The sequence below is a fragment of the Pseudopodoces humilis genome, chromosome 17, assembly GCF_049639895.1.
Source record: "Pseudopodoces humilis isolate 2021_Gansu_Grassland_sample_001 chromosome 17, ASM4963989v1, whole genome shotgun sequence".
In the NCBI taxonomy this organism is placed as follows: domain Eukaryota; kingdom Metazoa; phylum Chordata; class Aves; order Passeriformes; family Paridae; genus Pseudopodoces; species Pseudopodoces humilis.
In genome coordinates this window covers 7255383-7275553 of record NC_142216.1, presented here as the reverse complement: position 1 = coordinate 7275553, position 20171 = coordinate 7255383, and the positions used below count along the sequence as shown (strand labels likewise).

The 20171-nt window shown below is 41.8% G+C and overlaps 1 protein-coding gene across 1 annotated transcript in view; it reads right to left on the bottom strand.

Moving 5' to 3' along the window:
• Positions 1-20171, bottom strand: part of ADAMTS2 (ADAM metallopeptidase with thrombospondin type 1 motif 2) — a 174400-nt gene that overhangs the window by 27436 nt on the left and 126793 nt on the right. The window contains exons 6-10 of the mRNA XM_005523547.3: positions 10378-10534; positions 9435-9540; positions 7669-7812; positions 5775-5907; positions 4213-4326 (exon numbers count right to left, since the gene is read on the bottom strand). Coding sequence (XP_005523604.2) covers positions 4213-4326; positions 5775-5907; positions 7669-7812; positions 9435-9540; positions 10378-10534 — 654 coding nt within the window. The remainder of the gene's footprint in view (positions 1-4212; positions 4327-5774; positions 5908-7668; positions 7813-9434; positions 9541-10377; positions 10535-20171) is intronic.

Below are 20171 nucleotides of genomic sequence, written 5' to 3'. Positions count from 1 at the left end.
CACATCTGCAAGTCAATTTTCCAAGAAAAGACTTGAAGATCTTCTGTAGGTGTCTGTAACTATTTTATATTGGGCAGCAATGGGCACCTCACTGATCTCCTCACTTGATGCTCCAGTATCTCCTAAGTACCCCCTCATATTGCACCATAGCTGGGGCTGCTCAGTTCTCCTCACTTTCCTGAAGTCCCATCAGGAGGGGGTTACTTATTTATTTGTATTCCACATCACACACAAGCTGGCCTGCTCTGCTCCATCTGTTTGAGAGTAATTAGTTGCAAGGGATGAAGTGGAAGTTCCAACACTGAGGACTACTCTGAGGCAGTAAAAGTTTCTTCAGTGGAGAATCAAGTATTCTTCCTGTTTCTGTGGTGACTAACAGGGCACACACTCACCCATCTGTCTCCTGTCTCTGAGAGAAGCTGAGGTCAGCTTTCTCAGTGGGAAATTAACTGGATTGCTTTGAGTACACATTAGTGTTTTCAGAAACCTTTTTTCTTGGTCCATTTTTCGTCTCAAAATATCTATTTATTTCAATATTTAATCATTCCCTTCCTTTCCTGACAGAGTAAAAAATCATTCCAAGTTTTACTCAGATCATCTCATTAGCACAGTGCAAGCAAAGAGAAGACCTGCTAGGTTTGTGCTGGATCCTTGGCACAGAAGCCAAATCCAAGAGCAACATCAGCTTGGTTGGCAGGGGCAGCTACCAGGCTCTTACCTCTCTCCAAGAAAAGGAAAAAACAGGAGGCTCAGGTGGTGCAAACCTTGATGTTAGTCACTGCAGCAAGCAGATGGACTCAAGCATGTGATCTCCCTGCGTGACTGACTCTGGGTTTTATTTCTACCCTGTGGAGAGCAGTTAGCTACTCCAGTCAACATAAATGTCTCCCCAGAAAAGTAATAGCTTTAAAAAATGGAATAACAAAAACTGATGATAGATTTCTGAAGTTTGCCTGGATTCAGAAGCCTGAGGCTAATGTTAGAGCTGACAGAACTGTATACAAGTAAATAAATTATCAGCTGGCAGCATATGTTTTCTTTCAATCTACAGAATGCCGGGCAGAGTTAAGCTTTGCACAGTTATGTCTTGTCTGCATGGTTTACTATAGCAATTTTTGGAGTGTCTTTGACTCCACAGTAAGACTCTGAACCTCCATTTGCTTAACTTTACACACTGGAGTTATTTTGTGGAAGGTAATGTCACCATTGCAAGGGGTTGCATCATCAAAGCCTCACAAAACTGATAGACACTTCCCTCTTGCTATTGAAAACTCAACATGGTTTTAAAAAATAAAGCTGGGAGCAATATAAATTATTCTATTTCCTTTAGGATACTGTCAAAATAAAAGCTTTTTTTCTGACTGGGAAGCTCCAGGAGATTGTGTTAATTTTTAATCTTTAAACCCAGTCAATTATTAGTTTGCTGCCAATTAACGTAATGGTTGCTGAGTATCTCCATTTGCACAAGAAGACTTATTAAGGAGTTTTCAAAATGGCAGAACCTCACTCTTTTGGCAACTTAGTTCAAATAACCACAGGCACAGAACAGCTTACAAACATTTACATAAATGTACACTTATCTGCACACATATATGCACACATATAGACATTAGAAATTAGAATTAGAAATCAGAAACACAGCATTAGAAAGCCTCATCTTCCCTTTCAAAAGGTCACTGCTGGGTCCAGGACACACCTGGGGGTGCAGACACATGCCCCTTACCATCCTGCCTGCCAAAAATATGCTACAGATTTCATGTCTCGCACATGGCTGCACTTTCCCCTTGACCACCAGTCAGGAAGGAGGCAGCTGGGCTGGATTCTCCTCAATGGCATCTTGCTAAATTTGGGATCAGTTATCAGTTGTGTGAACACCAGCCCTGGGTGAGGGTATCCATGCACCACACGCCGTGTTTGCCTCCCCAGCACCACTTTCATTTCTGGCATCCGGTCCCCTCAGCTGCAGCAAAGCCAGGATGTTTCTGTGAGACATCAGCAGTGTTGTGATTGGTCTGAGCTTAAAATAGGCCCTGGGAATTAGTGGTATGAAATCATGAAAACTCCAAATCTCTAAGGTGAGAAACAAGTGAACCTTTCTCAATCAGCATCTTTAATTGCTTATGTTTCTGTGCTTTTCTTTTCTGGCATGATTCCAAAGAAAATAAGAGATCATGTTTGAAATGATTTTCCTTTTTCTCAAGTGCTGATGAGGTATACTGGGAGATGTACCTGAAAGGAAGCTGCCCCACAGTAACTGAGTCCCAGATCTGGGCAATAAATGCATTTTACAGCCCTGTGCATTCAGGCAAGAGCCTCTGGTATTGTCCCAATTGGTGAAGAGAGTGAAGGGGAAGGCAAAATCAAGGTCAGGGACAAAAATGAAAGGAACAGATGTAAAAGCATTGATCTGATGTACCTGTATTAAAAACACCAACATCTAATAAATACACTGGTCAAACGCTGAGCTCAGATACATAAAGTCAGCTATATAACCTTCCCAACTCACGCTATTTTATAAAAACCCAAAACATTTAGTTCAGACTGCTGAGCCTTACCTAATAAAATGGTTTTCATTGTACATCATTTTCTCAGGTTCTTCTGGAAGGTGGCAGCAACTTTATTTATCAAAAAACTGGGACAGCTCCCTTGAGAATAAAACAGTCAGAGTCCTATCATCTACTGAAACTTCAGAATGTGCACATACTCTCTTGCATCTCTGCTGAGCTCAAAAGCCTGGCTGTCTGCACAGCTTGCTGAAGCCTTGGATCCCAAGTTCCAGTCCAAAGAAAATTTTTACAGCTGAGTTGCATAATATCCTGACAAACTGTTTATAATGGAAGCACTGACAGATCCTTAACTGTAGGGTTACAAATTCTTTTTTTCTCCTCATTTCTGTTCAAATACTAAAATGAATGAATAGCTCAAGGAAGAGGGTGATGCAACAAAATGGAATATAACTGTATTTTTCAGTTTGGGGTCATGAATATTTGTAATATAAAAATCAAGATAAAGAAAAGTGTATCCAAATAAATTGTCCAAAATTTTGGATTGCAACCTAATTTTTTTTTTTAATTTCATAGGTTTTTTTAATAAGAAACAAAGATTTTATAACAGGAATAATTTAAAGAAGAGAAAACCAGAAGGGAGTGGTTTGCAGAGAGCATGACTTGCTGGGGAATTAATTTAACATGTTTTCATAAAAAAAGACTTTTCAAACCATAACAGCAGCTGCTAATATGGTTCATTTATCGCATAAATGATGTCATGCATTGGGTTGTAAAAAAACCTTTCCAAGTAGCGACATCTTCCTCTCCCCCTCAGTCACTGCATCCAAAGCCCAGAGAAGCCAGGTTTTTTTCATCATACTTCAAAGGACTTGGAGTTCAGACCCACTGTGAGCAGAGTGTGATCTCCACGGAGGATGGCTGGGAGCAGCTCCAGCGTGGTGGCTGAGCAGCCAGAGCTCTCTGAGCCTCTGTCACCTCACACTGTCCCTCCACTGCTCCTCGTGCCTCCCTGGGCTCTCATCAAACCAGCAAATCCACCTCCACCGACCTGCCCTTCTCTGCTCACAGTCCCTCTGTGCTGTCATGTGGGTTCTCTCGAGCTGGCACTCAACTCCCACGTCCATCCTTTCCCGCTGGGAAGCTCCAGCGGCCGTGGCTTGGCTGTGTCTCCAGCCCCCACTGCAGCCCCGCACGGGGGAGGCCAGGCAGCACCACGGCAACACTGCTGATCCAAGCACAACATCCTGACCTCAGAAGAGTCATAGGAGAGCGGAAATTTCCCCATTTTTGGCTTTGTCACAGAGACTTGCGTGGGGCAGATACTGCCATGACCTGCCTGAGGACGGGGTTTAATGGTCCCAGAGTGGCCATGAAGGACATGCCAGTCATCACCCCATGTCCTCCCCTCACACTGCTCAGAATCACACAATATTCTGAGTTGGATGTGACCCACAAGGATCATCAAGTCCAACTCTGAGTGAATGGCCCCTACAGGGATCAAACTCATGTGCTATTAGCATCATGCTCTAAACAACTGAGCTAATGCTCAGCACTTCACTTGTACTCAGGAGTTCGCCCTGCATCTCAGCAAACCTCAGGTCCTCCAGACAGTCTCTTCTCTTTTTCCTCTTGATTTTGAGGGGAACATCCCCAGCTGCACACAAGCACAGATGGGCACATGGGTACACAGGGCCCCAGCTCTCACCTTCCCTGGTGCGCACATGGTCCCATCCAGCGGAGGCCCTTTCTTTGTTTTGCAGAAATAGGGGTTCTCGGGGTGGCTACACCACAGCTGCTTGCAGGGATCAAACGTACGGAACTGGAACACAGGGAAAAAATCAGAGTGGATGATGCTTTGAGAGAGCTCTCTCTTTAAAATGCAACAGAAGCTGCAGATGGGGGGTTCCTTTCCTAGGTATAAAACGCCAGCTGTTAGCGCCGATTCCTGAGGAACACCACGATGTCTGTGGATTGAATATTTGAGCATACAGAATCATGACTCTGAGATGAGATCCCATCTGCATGCAATGGAATAAAGTCAGGCAAAAATAGTTTAACACAAGTGACCAACCAGTTTCCTCAGGCAGTGAGACACATGCTGCCTTTTACAGCTTCTCCAAACAGGGCTGCTTCATTTGGCAAACAAAGCAAAAAATCCTTGTGCACCCATGGGAGATGGAAATTAGTTGCTCAGACTTTAGCTCAGCTGCTGTAATCCCCTTCTTAGGGGGATGGAAATTTGAGATCTGGTCCCCAAGCAATGAATAAATCAACATTTTACCTACAATGCAAAGGCTTCTATAGGAGAGGATGGGAACCACCCACCACAAAACATACTAAATCATGATGTCTGGACATGCTTTTGGCTATTCTGAACAAAGAAAAATAGAAAGCCTCCATGTCCCAGGCTCTGGAGAATGGCTGCAAGAAAAGATTCTCTTTGGCTGGGACATTCTTCCAAGGCAACATCAGAGGGAATTGTGTCAAGACACAGTACTACAGCTTAAGCTCTAAAGGTTCTCATCCATTATCTAGGGAAAATGCTCAGCACATATATTCCTGCATATGGGAATGAAAGCAGAAATGTTACGTGTCAGCAGCTGCCAGCAGCTGAAAACATCTCTTTCTATTTAATATTTTGTTCTACTTGAGGAGTTGGATGTGGGAGGCACAGTCCTGCTGCAGAAGACTATTTTCTGAGGCCAGTCCACTGAATTGCACTAATCTTGCCTTGCTTTAACTTTAGACTTTGCCTCTTGTTTTCCTCATACACGACAGCCAACCATGTCAAGAGCCCTTACAAGTTGCTTTACTCGCTGTCATGCCTATTTTCTCTTGCAAGGTATCAAAATGCATCACACTTTCCATAAAATTGAATCATAAAAGCATGCTGCCCTGTGCTAGCACTACAAGATGTGGCAGCAAATCCATCTCCTTCACATCCAGGTGGGAGTTTTGTAGCAAAATAACCACCTGCCAGCAAGAGGAGGCTCAATAACACACCAAGTTTATTTGCTTGACAGCTACAGATATTTATGAAACTATGCAATAATTACTTCTGTAACTCCAGCTAAAAAAAAAAAATACTAAACCAAGAGATTTTTAGAATAAGATATATATCAACAGTCAGTTGTTAATCCTTGCTCACAGCTAAGAGGGCACATCTTTCCTTGTGGGCTTCACTAGGCTGTCCCTATTAAGGACATTTCAGAGACACTTAGACCACTGCTGGATGAGAACTAGCAGAAGCTAAAGTTAAGTACTCACAGCTGTGCACATCATGTATCCCAGACCAAAGTCAAATCGGCACTGCTCATTCATGGAGTAGTGAATCCCTGGCAGCTGTGGAAGGGAAGGCCAGTCGTGTTCGAAGGGATCATCCCGCAGACAATCGTAGGAACTGAAACAGGCAAAAATTACAGGAACAGATGGGGCTGTGAGGCTTGCACAGTGTTTTTGGTTTCATTGCCATTTTGTTCCAAACAAAATAGAGCCTACAATTTCTCAGATGCTGGCCCTGAAGAGCAGCTAATATTGCAATTACGCTCACATTCACTTTAGCATGTCATATCCACCTTCAATGGATTCTACACATCTTTTTTTAAGCCCTTCCACTGTAATTTCCATTTAGCTTGCAGGTAAATTTCTATCAGTCTACAGGCTCCGTATGAGAAAAGAATCAAAGGAAGAATCCACATGAGACCAAGAAGAAAAGAAAGTTTAATTAATTTTCCGTTTGTGGAATTTCTTGCTGCCTGCAGCTGTCTTTCAAGGGAGGTTTCAAAAGCAGAGGCCAGAGTAACCAGCCCAGAACACCACTGAACTTACAGTTTCCCTGTGTCCTCCCTGAGAAGCAGTGACTCATTGGCAGACTTCACTCAGGTTTGTTCCCTCTCTCTGCTTCTCCTGATCGTTCCCAACTCCATCCATAGTTTAAACTAAGTTTCCTTGCTGTGTGATCAACGTGGAAGCTTCTCCTCTGCTCCTAAGGAGTGAGGACAGCCTGTAGAATTACATCTGACCAAGTCATGCCAGCACAAAGGACTGAAGCTAGTACCACCAGATGGTTAACACAGTGTAAGTATTGGTTGATTCACAACACCAGCACAGTCCACAGGATCTCTGAAAATGTCTCCCAGTTATTTAACAGACATGAGGACACCATACACGAGCCTATCCTGGAAATCATTAAGGTTGCCTTGAAGTTACCAATAGCTGAAAGCAGAATTTTGAGGTTAGATTTACTTCAAAGCAAACCGTCATTCTGCTTTGTTATAAGACATTTTAAAAATAGTTGTACTTAAAAGAACGTAAAGCAGCCCTCTAGGCCAGATGATTTTTATTTAATGGCTAAAGCTCTGGAGGATCTTGCTAATTGAAACAATCACATTTCCCTAACAATGTTTTTATTCCTTATTGCCACACCTAGGATATCTACAATAATAAAAATACTGACAAAAGTACTGACTCATGTTTACTTCATGTATTTTGCTACACATTTTTTCTGCTCATTTTCAGCTTTTGCTGGTTATGGTAGTAGCTTTCCCATATTTTTCTTACAACTTGCACATAACAAGGGGAGAGTTTTTTTCTGTAAGGAGCAAACAAAAGGTCATAAACAACAGAATTTGTCAGGAACTCCCACACAGGTCTAATGCCTGAAGCGTCAGGTCCAAAAAGGAAGGCAAGGGGCATGGATGAAGCTGTTTAAACAACTTTTGCATTTAAGGTACTGAAAGAAAAATTAGGAGCTGAAGAACTAATTCTAGAACCATGCGCTCTTTGGATAGCTACTAAAGTCAAGAAAAGCCCTGAGCACTTAAAGGGCAGATTTTCCTCTCTAGGCAGCACTGTCTTGTCACAGACAGGTATCATAAGCAACAAATGGCAAGACAGACACGACGCTGCTGGGTAGCCAAGGCAGCCCTCAGCTAGAGGTTAGAGAAGGAAGGGAGGAAATTCAGCAATGAGACTAATAACAGTGCCTTCCATCAGCCCTGAGAGGACAGCAAATACAGCGTCCCCCAATGTCCAGAAAATGAACAGATGTAAATGAAATGAGGATAATTCAGAGCGGACTGACATCAAACTGAAGGTGAGCGGCAGAATGGTTCTCCCGTGCTGCCCCGTGGAAGGGCAGCGGCTGCTGAGCAGTACTCACTGGAGGTAGCGGTTCAGCTCCTGCTGGCTGCAGCGGGACCAGTGGAAGCGGTGGAAGGCAGCCTGCACCAGGGGGGCCATGATGCTGCCCAGCCGGACCTCGTCCCCACAGCGGTTCCCTTGGCCGTCGTGCTCCATTCCTAAACTGCCCCGCGCACGAGAGACACAGCGGTGATGTCGCGGGTGAGCTCTGAGCCCCCGAGAGCTGCCCCCTCCCTGTCACCAGTGCTTGCTGACAGCAAGGCTCTCCAGTCCCACGGCCCGCGTCCACATGAGCCAAGTCATGAGGAGTATGACAGGGTGAGGCTGAAGCTAAAGAACTGCTCTGGAGTAATTCCCACATGGAAGGATTGACCCTTGAGAGTACTTGCGTGCCATTAGCCTAACCCACTTTTGAAAAAACCTAAAAATACCTTTTTTGGACTTCTGTCCACATGCACATTTGTGAACTACTGCAGCTAAATGTGAATCCATTTGTGAATTACTGAGCCTGCCCACTCTCCAGGAATACTAACAGAAATGTACCCAGGCTCTAATCTGGAGCTATTCAGGACTTTATATAAAACTTCTTAAAAAACCCACACCTAAGCTTAATTAGAAGTATTTTGCAACAGCAGACTAGTCCTTTGCATGGAAAAAAGGAAAGACACCCCACAGAAAGCCAGTCCAGACAAGCTGCTGCTGTTGCCCAGGAGCAATCCCACATTGTTTAAATGTCAAACAGCCTGGAAAGTGGTGGATGCTTTCTAGAAAATTACCCAAAGTTACAGACACTCTAAAATTTCTTTTTGGCTTTACTATGAATATATTTTCTCCTTTCCTTTGTTAGGATCTTATGTTGCATTTTTAATAAGGACTATTGGACTAATGTGGGCAGTATCTGTCCACAGTTAAACCAAATTAACAGATTGGAGCTGAATATGACTTGAGGTATTGCAAACTTTCTGCAGTGGTGTCTCTTTTAAAGCTCACGCTGTGCTCTTTTTGTTCCTAATTCAAAAATTTTGGAATCAAATACTATCTGAGTCTCAAATAGGTGTCCCTAACTAAGATCTGTTTATGGTGATTTCAATAAATTTTGGCACTTTATTGTTTAAAGGAAGAGAAAGGGCCTGCAGGCTTTCTTAGGGAAAACAGAATAGAGAGAAACTGTTCAGAAAAAACATTCTGGTAACTGTTATTCTACCAAAGAGAAATGGGAAATCAGTGGGAGTTCTCTGCAGGGAAAACAGGGAAACTAAAAAGATCTGGGAGAAACCAGAGCTTTGACAACTGCTGCCCAGGCATTGGTTCAAATCACATCAATAGGTAAAATGATTGCATTTTTTATATGAGATATATAGAACAGTTGTAACTGCAGTGCTTGGCGCCTCATTTCTACAGTATTGTTTCCTTTATCAGCAGTAACATATACAGATTATGTGCTTATTTAGTATGAATTGCTTGCAAGAATACTTGCACTGAGTCAGTGAATTCATATTTCTTTATTATTTACATTTCCACCAGGAGACTACAATACATCATTTAATCTAGTCCCACAGAAGCACTGGAAGGTATTTTGGTATTACCTCTTTTTTCCCATTTGAAAATCCCAAAATATAAATCTTACTTAAGATCGTAAAGAAAACTTTGTGAGAGTTGAGACCTGAAACAAGAGCTAACCCTAAACATTGTTTCTTAACATCAATTGCATCTGCCCAATGTCATCAGCATTTGTCTGTACCAAAACCCATTTAAGGTACAACACAGCTGTCCAGTTGTACTCACACATGTCCGGTTTCATGAGCCACCACAAATGCAGATGAAAAACCATCTTCATGGTTGAGAGTGCAGCTTCGGACAGGATGGCACATCCCAGTGACAGGAGCATAGCCTGTGAGAAACACCAAGTGTTTCAGAAAATGAACAAGTAAAGAAAAATCAATGTGGTGGGAAGCTCTAGGGTGAGCAACTGTCCTTTGTTGTCACACAAGTATAGCTGAAGTGGTCGCCTCAAGACCTCTGCCCCTTAACATTTAACAATGTGCTCCTTCATCTGTGAAACAGAAGAAACCAGCCTGTTGAACAAATTAAAACTTCCTGGCTCATCAAGAAAATTCTTGTCACCTCCTGGACTGCCCTGCAATTGCCTTTTCTAAGTGCATAAGGCAACAGAGGCGAAGGACATCACATGCTGCTGTGTGGAGGAGCCCAGCACCAGCCCTCAGGGAGCAGAGCCCCAGCCCTGTGTTGACAGCAGCACTGGCCACCTCAAAATGAATGTGAAAGTTCTGGGATTTCTCCCCTCTGGTGAAAAACCTGATCTCACAGGAGCCAGAGTTCTGAAAAAAGGAAAACATGGACAGCGTTTGGCCCTGCTGTTCCAGACCTCTCTATAACAACATTTCTTGCAATTCAGCTGTAACACAGCAACAGATTCGGAACTTTTTTAACACAAAATCTATTCTTTAATCTTTGGGCATTTTCGGTATTGTTTACATATGGATCTCATTTTCTTGGCTTCAGTAAGAACACAGAAATCATCCAATAGGTAATCAGTAAGAAAGGATAAAATTATAAGTGAAGCAATTACAACTGAAAACAGCCGAACACAGAGCTCATGGGGAAAGAAAACATTGAGCACAGCTCAGCAAAAGTTATACAATTAAACTTTACATGACTAGGCTGGCTCAGTAATGAATGCACACGCAAAACAAACCCAGACACACACCTTGCATGCCTGATGGACCAAAATCCTGCCTGGTGAGGAAGATGGCATGGTCGTGATACTCCGCGTGCCCAGAGTCGGGTTTCTGTTGCAAATAGGCCCAGCGACACACGTTCTCCAGACTTTGTGAGGGGTTCCCAATCTCTATCAGACTCATAGACTGCAGTCACACAGGGAAAAAAAAACAGACATCAAGAGTTATTTATTAAAAGCATGGGCAATTGTTTTCCCAACTTTTTCAGGCACTTTACTGAGCATCCCATTTCCATTAGAAATTTGTTCTTAATTAAGAGATACCACACTTCAGAAACAAATTTTACTGGACCAAGAAAGCAAGAAAATAGCTGAAGTTCATGGTTAGATTGTTATTTGTGCATTTAATGAGATCTAAGATATAATAAAAGTAAAAATAGACTAGAAATAAAAAGATGCATATTTTAATGATAAAACTGATACTGGGTTGTTGACTCTTATTATTTCTATGCCACCATGGTACCAGTTTACATCACTGTATCATCTCTTTACTGTCACTTCCAGTCTGGATATAGAGTTCCTGATGGAGCCCTTGTCCCTTTTACAACCAGCAGGTCTCGACCTGGAGAGACTGACCCAGTGTGGGGAAGATCAATGCCTTATGGCCAAGCAAAGCCTATCACAACAACTGCAGAGAGCCAGCACCCTGTCCTGTTCATCAGCTGCTTTTGTCATGAAACAGAGCTGTTCTGGCAGTTCTGTCAGAACTTGGCACACTCCTGGGTGCTCTGTTGGTGCAAAAGTGTACTTTTTCAGCTGTACTTGAATCATTACTTCCAGAAATGGAGTTTCTCAGCCACTGTCTTTTAAATTGCATGTTCTTTATCCCATTACTCATCTGAAGATCATTCAGAAGGTAGAACACAACTTCCCACTGTGGGATGCCATTCTCTGTGTAAACCACATGTTCCATGGGTAGTGAACTGACACAGCTTGGCTGTCTCCAGTGAGCTGATGTGTTAGGTGGGGTGCAAAGGACAGTTCTCTTGAGCAAGGAAGAGAAAGGTATTTTAAAATCCAACTATTACATTTGCCTCTTTTTTTTTTCTTTTTTTTTTTTCAGTAGTGCTTTTTTAAGAGTTCCCAGCTAATTATGCTTGATACTGTGCACTACTAAGACATTAGAAAGCTTATTGTATGTGGGATACTAGAAAATGTATGACTAACTGACCTGTCCCAGGCCTTCCAGGATTTGTAAGAACTACAGATGTGAACCTTGGCTTTTCATTTGCAAAAATTATATTACCATGGCAACACTGTAATCATAACAAAAAAACACTACAGTTTAGATGCTATACTGTACTGCAAGAATTTGTGATTCCAAAATACTTAATGTAGAGCAAAACTTAGCCTAGGCCAAAAATAAGAAAGATGTAATACAATTCATGTTTAAATACAGATGTATTTGACGTGTCCTCTAATTGAATTCATGATGGAGTACATAGAGTATGGACTACATGAAAAAGAAAATCCTCAAAGGGTTGTGGAAGAACAACTGGAATTGATAAAAGAAATGTTGCCAAACTGAGGTCTGATTTTGGCAAAACTAAGATATTACAATTCTGCAAATGTTCATAAAAACAAATTTATAAACCAAATAGAGGCACAGTTTGGATTCTGATACCACTGTGGAATAAAAAAGTTGTAATATAATCTTGTGTTGGATCATACCGCTTCCAGCCATAATTCCCTTGGAAATTGAACTAATAACTGCATTTTACATGGTGGGACAGTTGTGGTGCCTTTATTGAATCTTTGTATATTTATAAGAACATACTTAAAAAAACTTTGAGTCACTAATACTGGGCAAAATCCTGACTCTTCAAGCAAAAAACCTAGTCAGTTAAATAGGGTTTGACTATGGCTGATGTCTTTAATAACATCCATCAGTAGTAAAACAAACAAACAAGCAAACAAACATAAAACTTATCTATACCACTTTCACTTGTATTTCTTCAAAACTGCACAAAAAAGATCAATTCCTTGAAGGAGATCAATAAAAAAGTCTTACTGCAAGACTCAAAAGTAAAGAATGCTGTAAAATGAAGCTGAGAAACGTCTAGTTTTCTAATATTTTCTGATGTTTGCTAATACTTCCTTATTTCATAATGACCTCCTTGTGTGCATTCTACTGAATGAAAAATCACATCATTTAAGACACATTGATCAGAAAACAATGAAAACACACATCCTATCAACATATGCTTTGTTTAAGGGTATCCAATTATTTGCAAAGAAGCCTTGAATTTGCATGATCAGCAAAAAAGCATAGAAAATAAAACATCAATTATTTCCTAATAACCACTGCTTTATAGCGTTCCTCTGTCACCTCTTTCCTGCCTGCTAAATCAAACCCTTGTCAGTGGAGTCCATCACAAAAGCAAAATATTTGTCTCTGAATGAACCAAAAGAGCAGGTTCCAGCAGTCCTCTGATTAACATTGAGTCTGCCAGAAGCCAGACCAGTCTGGCACAGCAAACCAGCAGCTCCCGTGGTTCAGGCACTGCACTGGCATCTGCCATGCGTCAACAACTCTCTCGCTATTCTGAAATCCATTCCAAGAGCAAAACCACAGGCTTAGTCCAAGAGAGCCTCAATGCTTGCTTATCAAAACACTAATTTTAGAGTTTGTCTTCCAGCAAATGAAGTTGAACCAACTGGTTAATGGGGAGCATTGTGGGGCTTTTGCATCCAACACAACAGGGAGAAGGAAATAACCTCTTTTACATAAAAGGGGAAACTGAGAACACACAAGTCCTGTAAAATGTGTTTCAGCTGAACCAACTCTTTTGCCAATGACACAATTTTATCATAAAACTGAGCCTCACTTCTCTTTATGTTGGGAAACAAGACAGCCAGTAGGAAGTCAACTATTTTGAGTGTCCATGTGCTACAAATGTAAGTAGCAAGTTGAGGTCCTGTATGTGAGGAGGACTTCAAAGAATGAGAAGAAAAAGTCACTGTCTGCTGAGTACTCCAAGTCCACTGAGCACTCAAATCACCTTGTCACGAATCCCTTGTCTTTCCTCGCTGGAATGCAGCAGTCTGAAAAGAGAAATCCACTTGATTCCTAGCAAATTTCACCTGAACATCCCCTTTCCGCAATTTGCCAAAGACTTTCAGATTAGAAAGGTTTCTACAGTGCCAACAGCAAATATTGCATGGCCATCAGTCTGACAGTGAATCAAACTCACTGTGCTGTGTTAACTGCACTGGCTGAGACCGAAGAACTGTGAACTCCATGGTCCTCACAGTAGGCTGCTGGTATGGCCAGGGAAGGGAATTAAAGGTAGTATTTCCCTCCAAAGAACCTCCAAGGCCCCAGTGGTCTCCCGATCAAAGGTTTCCTAAGCCAGGCATGCCTTTATATATAGAATTTTACCCACTTCTCCAACTGCCTTACCTTTACAGATACATGCTGCTGTCCTGAAGAAAGGAACTTAGGAGATCATGGGACCACGCAGAGTTTGTTAGTATATAGTGCAGATGTCATAAGTTTTAGAAGGATATTGTCCAAAAATTGGTCTTGCAGAGATATCAGATAGCACTTACTAATATTTTCTTTTGGAAGTCAATGTGGACTTTCATCAGAGCCCAATCTCTTATTAAATGGACAAAGCAAATGAGAAAGAGGAAAAGAGATGAGCTGTGTGCAGTAATAAAGGCTGAAAGGTAAAATCCCTCTTTGTCACACAGGGGATGTCTAGGGGCCAGCAGGCTGCACTGGAGGAGAGGTGTAGGTGTTACTCTTGGCTAGCAAAGGGCCCACACTGCCAGGAACTCACAGGTCCTGCAGCTGGCTGGGAGCTCTGACCTGGCTGGGAAGGACCTCTTTCCAAGCAGGACAGCAGGCCTGTGGAGAGCATTACTCAGCTGATCAGCAGGAAAAGTGCCAATGGAAAGAGAAACTTTCCTTCTCACAGCAAGAAAAGCAAAAAATCTGTGAACTGCTGATGGAAACAGATGGAGATGTTGGATAAGAAGTGGAAAGGGCTCAGCTGGGAAAACATCCCCCAGGCGAGGAGACACCACAGAGGGTGACGAGGACAGTCTGCCTTACAGAACTAGCCATGGCCTTTTCTCTGGGAAACTCAATATCTACCAGTGCTGCACATTTTCCTTCCTTTTTTTGATTCTGCCTTCATTTCTTCTCCACTCCCTTCCTTCTTAGATGGAAGCAGCAAAAAACTCAAAAATCAAATCAAAACAAAACAAAACACCCCAACACCACCCTAAATAAAAATGGAAGACAACTGAGTTGCAACTAAGAGGCAAAGTAGGGCAGTAAGGAATGGTTGAAAGCCAGAGAGGCCTCTGAACCTTCTTTGCTATCTGTCTTATCCTTTGGGCAGTTATCAGTTCTCTCATATGAACACACTGAAGAACAAGTCATTCCTGAAGCTGACTGGAAAGTCCTTCAAGTATTCGTGGAGATTGTGGGGCAAGGAAGAAATGTATAACTTTATTTTTTTTCTTTAACAATATCAAAATTATCTTAGAAGAAAACTGCAAATTTAGTCTATATTCTACCCAAACCTTTCAAGAATGTTCAAGCTGCCAACCCATGTGAAAGACACACTAGTGTCACACATGGAATGGCAGCTCCTCTTAAACAACTGTGTTTTTCATCTGATATTTGGCATCACTGGGTACAACTTTGCAAAAGTGATGATGAGCAGGTACTTGATGACAAGAACATCTGAAATTTAAACTGGTCAGAAGCTTGGGACCTTCCCTAACTCATCCATTAGGTGGTGCTCCAAGAGAACCAACAGAGGAGGCTTTGCAGCTCTTCAGTAGCTCCAGGAGGAGCAGAAATACTCTTAACATGACAGGCTTCAAATTATTGTAGGAAAAGTTGGATTACAGCAGTGCACATTCAGGAAACAATTTAACATATGACTTTCCCTTCCTGAATGTATAAAGTCTCTGCAAAACACACTGTTTACATTGCTTCTACTTGGCACTTTTATTGTTCATTGGATAATGGATTAGAACTTCTATATTCTTCTCTCATCCTGAACAAGACAAGCAAAAGACAAATAAATACAATTATTGAATGTCCATGGTAACCAAAATAACGAAAATAGCTCATTCAGCAAACTGTCATTTTGCATTCAAAGGATTTGTAAAGCTTTCTTATGGCAGCAGTTTGTAAACATTTTTCAGTCTCTAATTCTGTAGAAATGTAAGCAGATCAGGAATACAAAGCACTGTTTATGCTATCAGCCAGCTCCACATTCTTCAAGGTCCCAACAAAATACGCTGGGAAATTATAAGCTCTGAGTCTAATATATAAATAAGGAGATTCAACAATTCACCCAGATGAAAAACAGAAGGGGCAATATCTCTTTATCCCCATATGAAACATATGGAAACAGTGCAAAAATATGAACAGCTGCCAAAATGCTATGTCATATGTAGGTCCTGGCCTTGCAACTCAGCCTGTGCAGAACTGGTTACTGGATACAGCCAAATGCTGGGGTCAATAACTCCATCTTCAGACACATTTGTAAGGCCAGGGCTTGATTCCTGCTGATTCTTTCAGGTCTTCTGCATCTACCAATGTCAGTGGAAAAATAAGATACTCAACTCACATTCGTGACCTAGTACAAGGAGAGGCTGGAGGAGGCTCAGGAAAATCTCAACATATATAAATGCCTATTGTGCAGGGAATAAAGATGACTGAGACAGTCTTCCCAGTATCCAGAGAAAGGAAAAGAGGCAATGGGCAAGAAAAAAAAGCCTTTAGGAGTGTTACTGTAATTTTACCATAAGAGTGGACAAACATTGGGAAGGGTTATCCAGAGAGGTTGTTGTGTCTCTGGAAATATTCAAAACCAAGCTGGACAAAATCCTGAACATCCTGCTCCAGGTGACCTTGCTCTGAGCAGGGCAGTTGGACTAGATGATGTCCAGAGGTCCATTCCAAGCACAGCTGTTCCATGACCCTCATGTGCAGCTAAAAAGCTCCTTGCATTGCCAGGCACAGGTGCTCTCAGCCAGACTCTGCAACTTCCTTGGAGAGGCAGAGGTAAGTGGAGGTTCTCATCCCTTTCCCTCCAGGGAAACAGCAGGGTCAACAGCAAAATAATAAGGACAAACAACAGATTTAAGGAATAAACCTGATTTGTGCTTCCAAGGCTGCCCTCTGGGAAGCAGAGAGAAAGAGAAACCTGACTCAGACTGAACCAGCACTTCCATCCTGGCTGAACCAAGAACATCTCCCCTGCTTGCATCAAGCTTAGACATGAAAAGGTCAGATGGCAGAGATAAAGAGAGCATCATTTTATGAAAAGATCAAAGGTGAGGTCTTGTCCCAAATGAAGGCTGCAGGAGTTCTGCTATTATCTCAGACATACAAAATTGAAAAGTCCTTCTCAGTTGAACAGTCTTGTCCTATGAGGTTGCAGGCATCCACCCCATCCATCCCTTCTTCCTGAACTGCCACCTCAAAGTCGTTTAGGTTTTCTTTCCTTCACTAAGCTATTTGAGAGGCTCTCTGCAGTGGTAGTCAGGTTCCTCTTTCACTGTGACCAAGTCAGAGTCCAACCACTTGTTTTGGTGCCAACTCTAGTTTACAGCTTATGTGGGTTTTCTCTCCCTTCTGGTTGCATTTCCAGATGCCACGGAGCAGAGCCAGCATCCCTCAGTCCATCCCACCCTGCTCCAGGCTGAATACAGGCCACTAGGGAGAGCTCAGGGATGTCCTGCACTGCCACATTCACATTTCCCAAGAAACAACCTTCACAAATCCTCAGGGGGCTGCATTTATTGAAACCCCTGCAGTCCCTGCAAAACTCTTTCCAAGTGTTTTTTCATTAATCACTGTATTAATTACATCCATCCCAGCTAACATGTGCTTTGCTCTGCTCTGTGCAAGGGCAGCTCATCTGCACACAGAGTCACCATTGTCAGTGGACAGAGCGTGGGGCTGGAGCCAGGAATTTATGAGGTCTTATCCCCAGCCTGCCAGTGGCCTTCCGTGTGGCCTTGGAAAATAACACTTAACATCTTTGTTTTTTTAGCTGTAAAATGGGAATAATAATCTTTATTCATTCACCTCAAAGAGGCGATGAGAGGATTTTATGCAGTGCTCAGTATTTAAATGTTTCCAAACAAATTTTAGAATAACCAGTCAGGGTTTTTAAATGCATGCTCAGCTCATCTCTTGCAACCTCCTCTGCACTTGGTGCTCGTGGTTGCTTTGCTTATTTCCCTGAGTATTCCAGAGCTAGCTGGATTACAGAGCTGTTACAACCAAAATAGGTCTAAGTGGAATAATTCGCACAAACATTGAATTATATTAATCTCAAATGTATCCGCAGTTGCCAAAATTTGGAACCAATCTTCCTACTACTGAAGTCAAAAAGGCAGAAGCCAGCCAGCTCATCTTTTTCCCATTTGAAGAAAAATGCACTGCATGTACCCTGTTTACTTATTTGCAATATCCCATCACATCAAAACAGCCAGTCACTTTGGAAGTCAGTGTCAAGAAAACGCAGAGAAATGCATTGTGGCTTCTGAAGCCAACACAGATATGGAACAGCCTTTGCAGAACACATTTTTCTATCCTAATGATGGGATTGATGAATGAGTGGGCAGCAGCAAGGCACAGCTGAAGCCCTCACATCAGTCTGTGGTAGATCATTTGTTGGAAGTACTAAGAGGAAAGTGGGGAGTCAGGGAAGGGCTGGCAGCTCTTGCAAAGTCCTGCAAAGCTACCCCAGCCCCAACGCAGCCACTCTGTTTCCCAAACACATCACCCAGCCAGAGCTCTTGGCAGGGCTCAACCTGCCACCCCCTCAAAGTTCTGAGGTGACAATTCACACAAAGTGCTAATTCAGTAAATCCATGTCAGATCTTTTGAATTCATCCCTAAAGTAATTTCAGCATGTGATCACTAAGGAATATCTTCCATTTTTTCATTTTACCAGGGCAATTAATGCTATTCCTGAAATTACTGAAACTTCTGCATGTAAGTTGCCTGTGTTTGAGAATATTAAAAAATAAGTACATTTGAAAGAGTGGAGTACCTTCAAGCAAGAACCACTGAAAGGTTGGTTGCTATGCAACTCAAGTATTGTCCATATTATTCTTATCAACAGATGACATGTTGTATAAAATAATATAATTGTCTGAAAAAAACCACAATACAGTAGAAGGCTGCTCAGGGGTGGAGAATTGGCAATAGCTGAGAGTGCTGTCATAAACCTGACGTTGATGGTACATACTTCATCAATTACAGAACCATAATGTAATTATTATGATTATTTAAATGGCACCCTTGATAATATATACAAATTGCCAGCAGTGAGGCAAATGAATCTGAAAATATTAGCTCTATGCTTTCAAAAGAAATGCTTACTCAAACAAGACTAGGATAACATTTTCATGTTGTGAAGGCAATCACGCTGCTTCATTCATGCACTGCCTTATCTTGTACACAAACCCTACCTAATACTATGTATTTTGAATATATATTTTCCTAAAAATTGTTAGTGATGGTGTGTGTGATAGTAAAATATTCAAGGCTTTGTTCTAATTCCACAGAACAGGTTCAGAAAATAAGAACTATACACTTATTCTCTCTGCTTCTCCACTGTTAAATTATCCCAAACCTTTAAAGAAAAATCTCCTCACCTTCTCCTCCCTGGCACTAGTCCTCTGATCAGGAAATTTAAAAACATGAACAGAAAAGGAAGTATTCTCATACAGCCATGGCATGCAGGTTCCCACATCATAAAGTAGAGGAGCTCTGGAATTATATATTTTATAGATACTTTTTCCTATTTTTAGAAAGCCCTAGACTGTCTTTAATGTAAAGAAGAATCAGATATAGAAATGTAAGAAAAATTATCTTTGGGGCAAGCTTGTGATAGCAGAATTATTCCACTGAAACCGCAGGACAACTCAGAAGATAAAGCATTGTCCACTGCAGATTGTGGATGTAGAATCCAGAAACAGAATATCGACAAGCAGATTACACAGACCTGTAAATGTGGCAGTGATGTGACCAAAGACCCACCAAGAAAGGATGGCTTCTGCCCTGCACCCCAACTCTCCTCTCTAAAGAATATGAAACTGATAAATTTCAAATTATAAATGGACAAATCTTTGCTCTTCACAAGAAAACAAAGATCCTTAAGATGGAATGATGGCTACTGTAGCCATCTGGAAACTTGCAGAAATAACCAGAGCTCACACTGAGGTAGATTTATAGGGCTAAAGATGAATAATAAAAAGCACATAACAATTATGAAATACCCATGAACTATGGACTGCAAAGAAGTGACTAGGACTGGTACTAATTCTACTGGCTTCCACCACTATTGCAACATCAGATTTGTATAAGATTTGTAAGTCAATTTGCAATCAAACTTTTGTCATTACAGCCATCACAAGGATATTTCAATCATTTTGTAATTCAATGTTGACTACACACTCCATGAACCTTCAGTCACAAAATGGCAAATAGGACCTTTTTTACCTTTTACTTTAGGACATACATCTGATTAAGCTTATCCAAAGTGCATAACTACATCATCATCATCATCATCATCATCATCACTGCAGGAAAAGCAGAGATGGATTGGTGTGTTTAGTTCTCAGATGGAGAAGCTCCAACAGAAAAATTTAACATGTATCCAGGTAATCAGTCCCCTTCAGAGTCCAGACTAAACCTGAGAGCTCCCTCATTTGCACCAGGGAGGAAAGTTCTCTGCTGGTATTGAGCAGGGTAAGCTGGTGATGCCAGTGGAGCT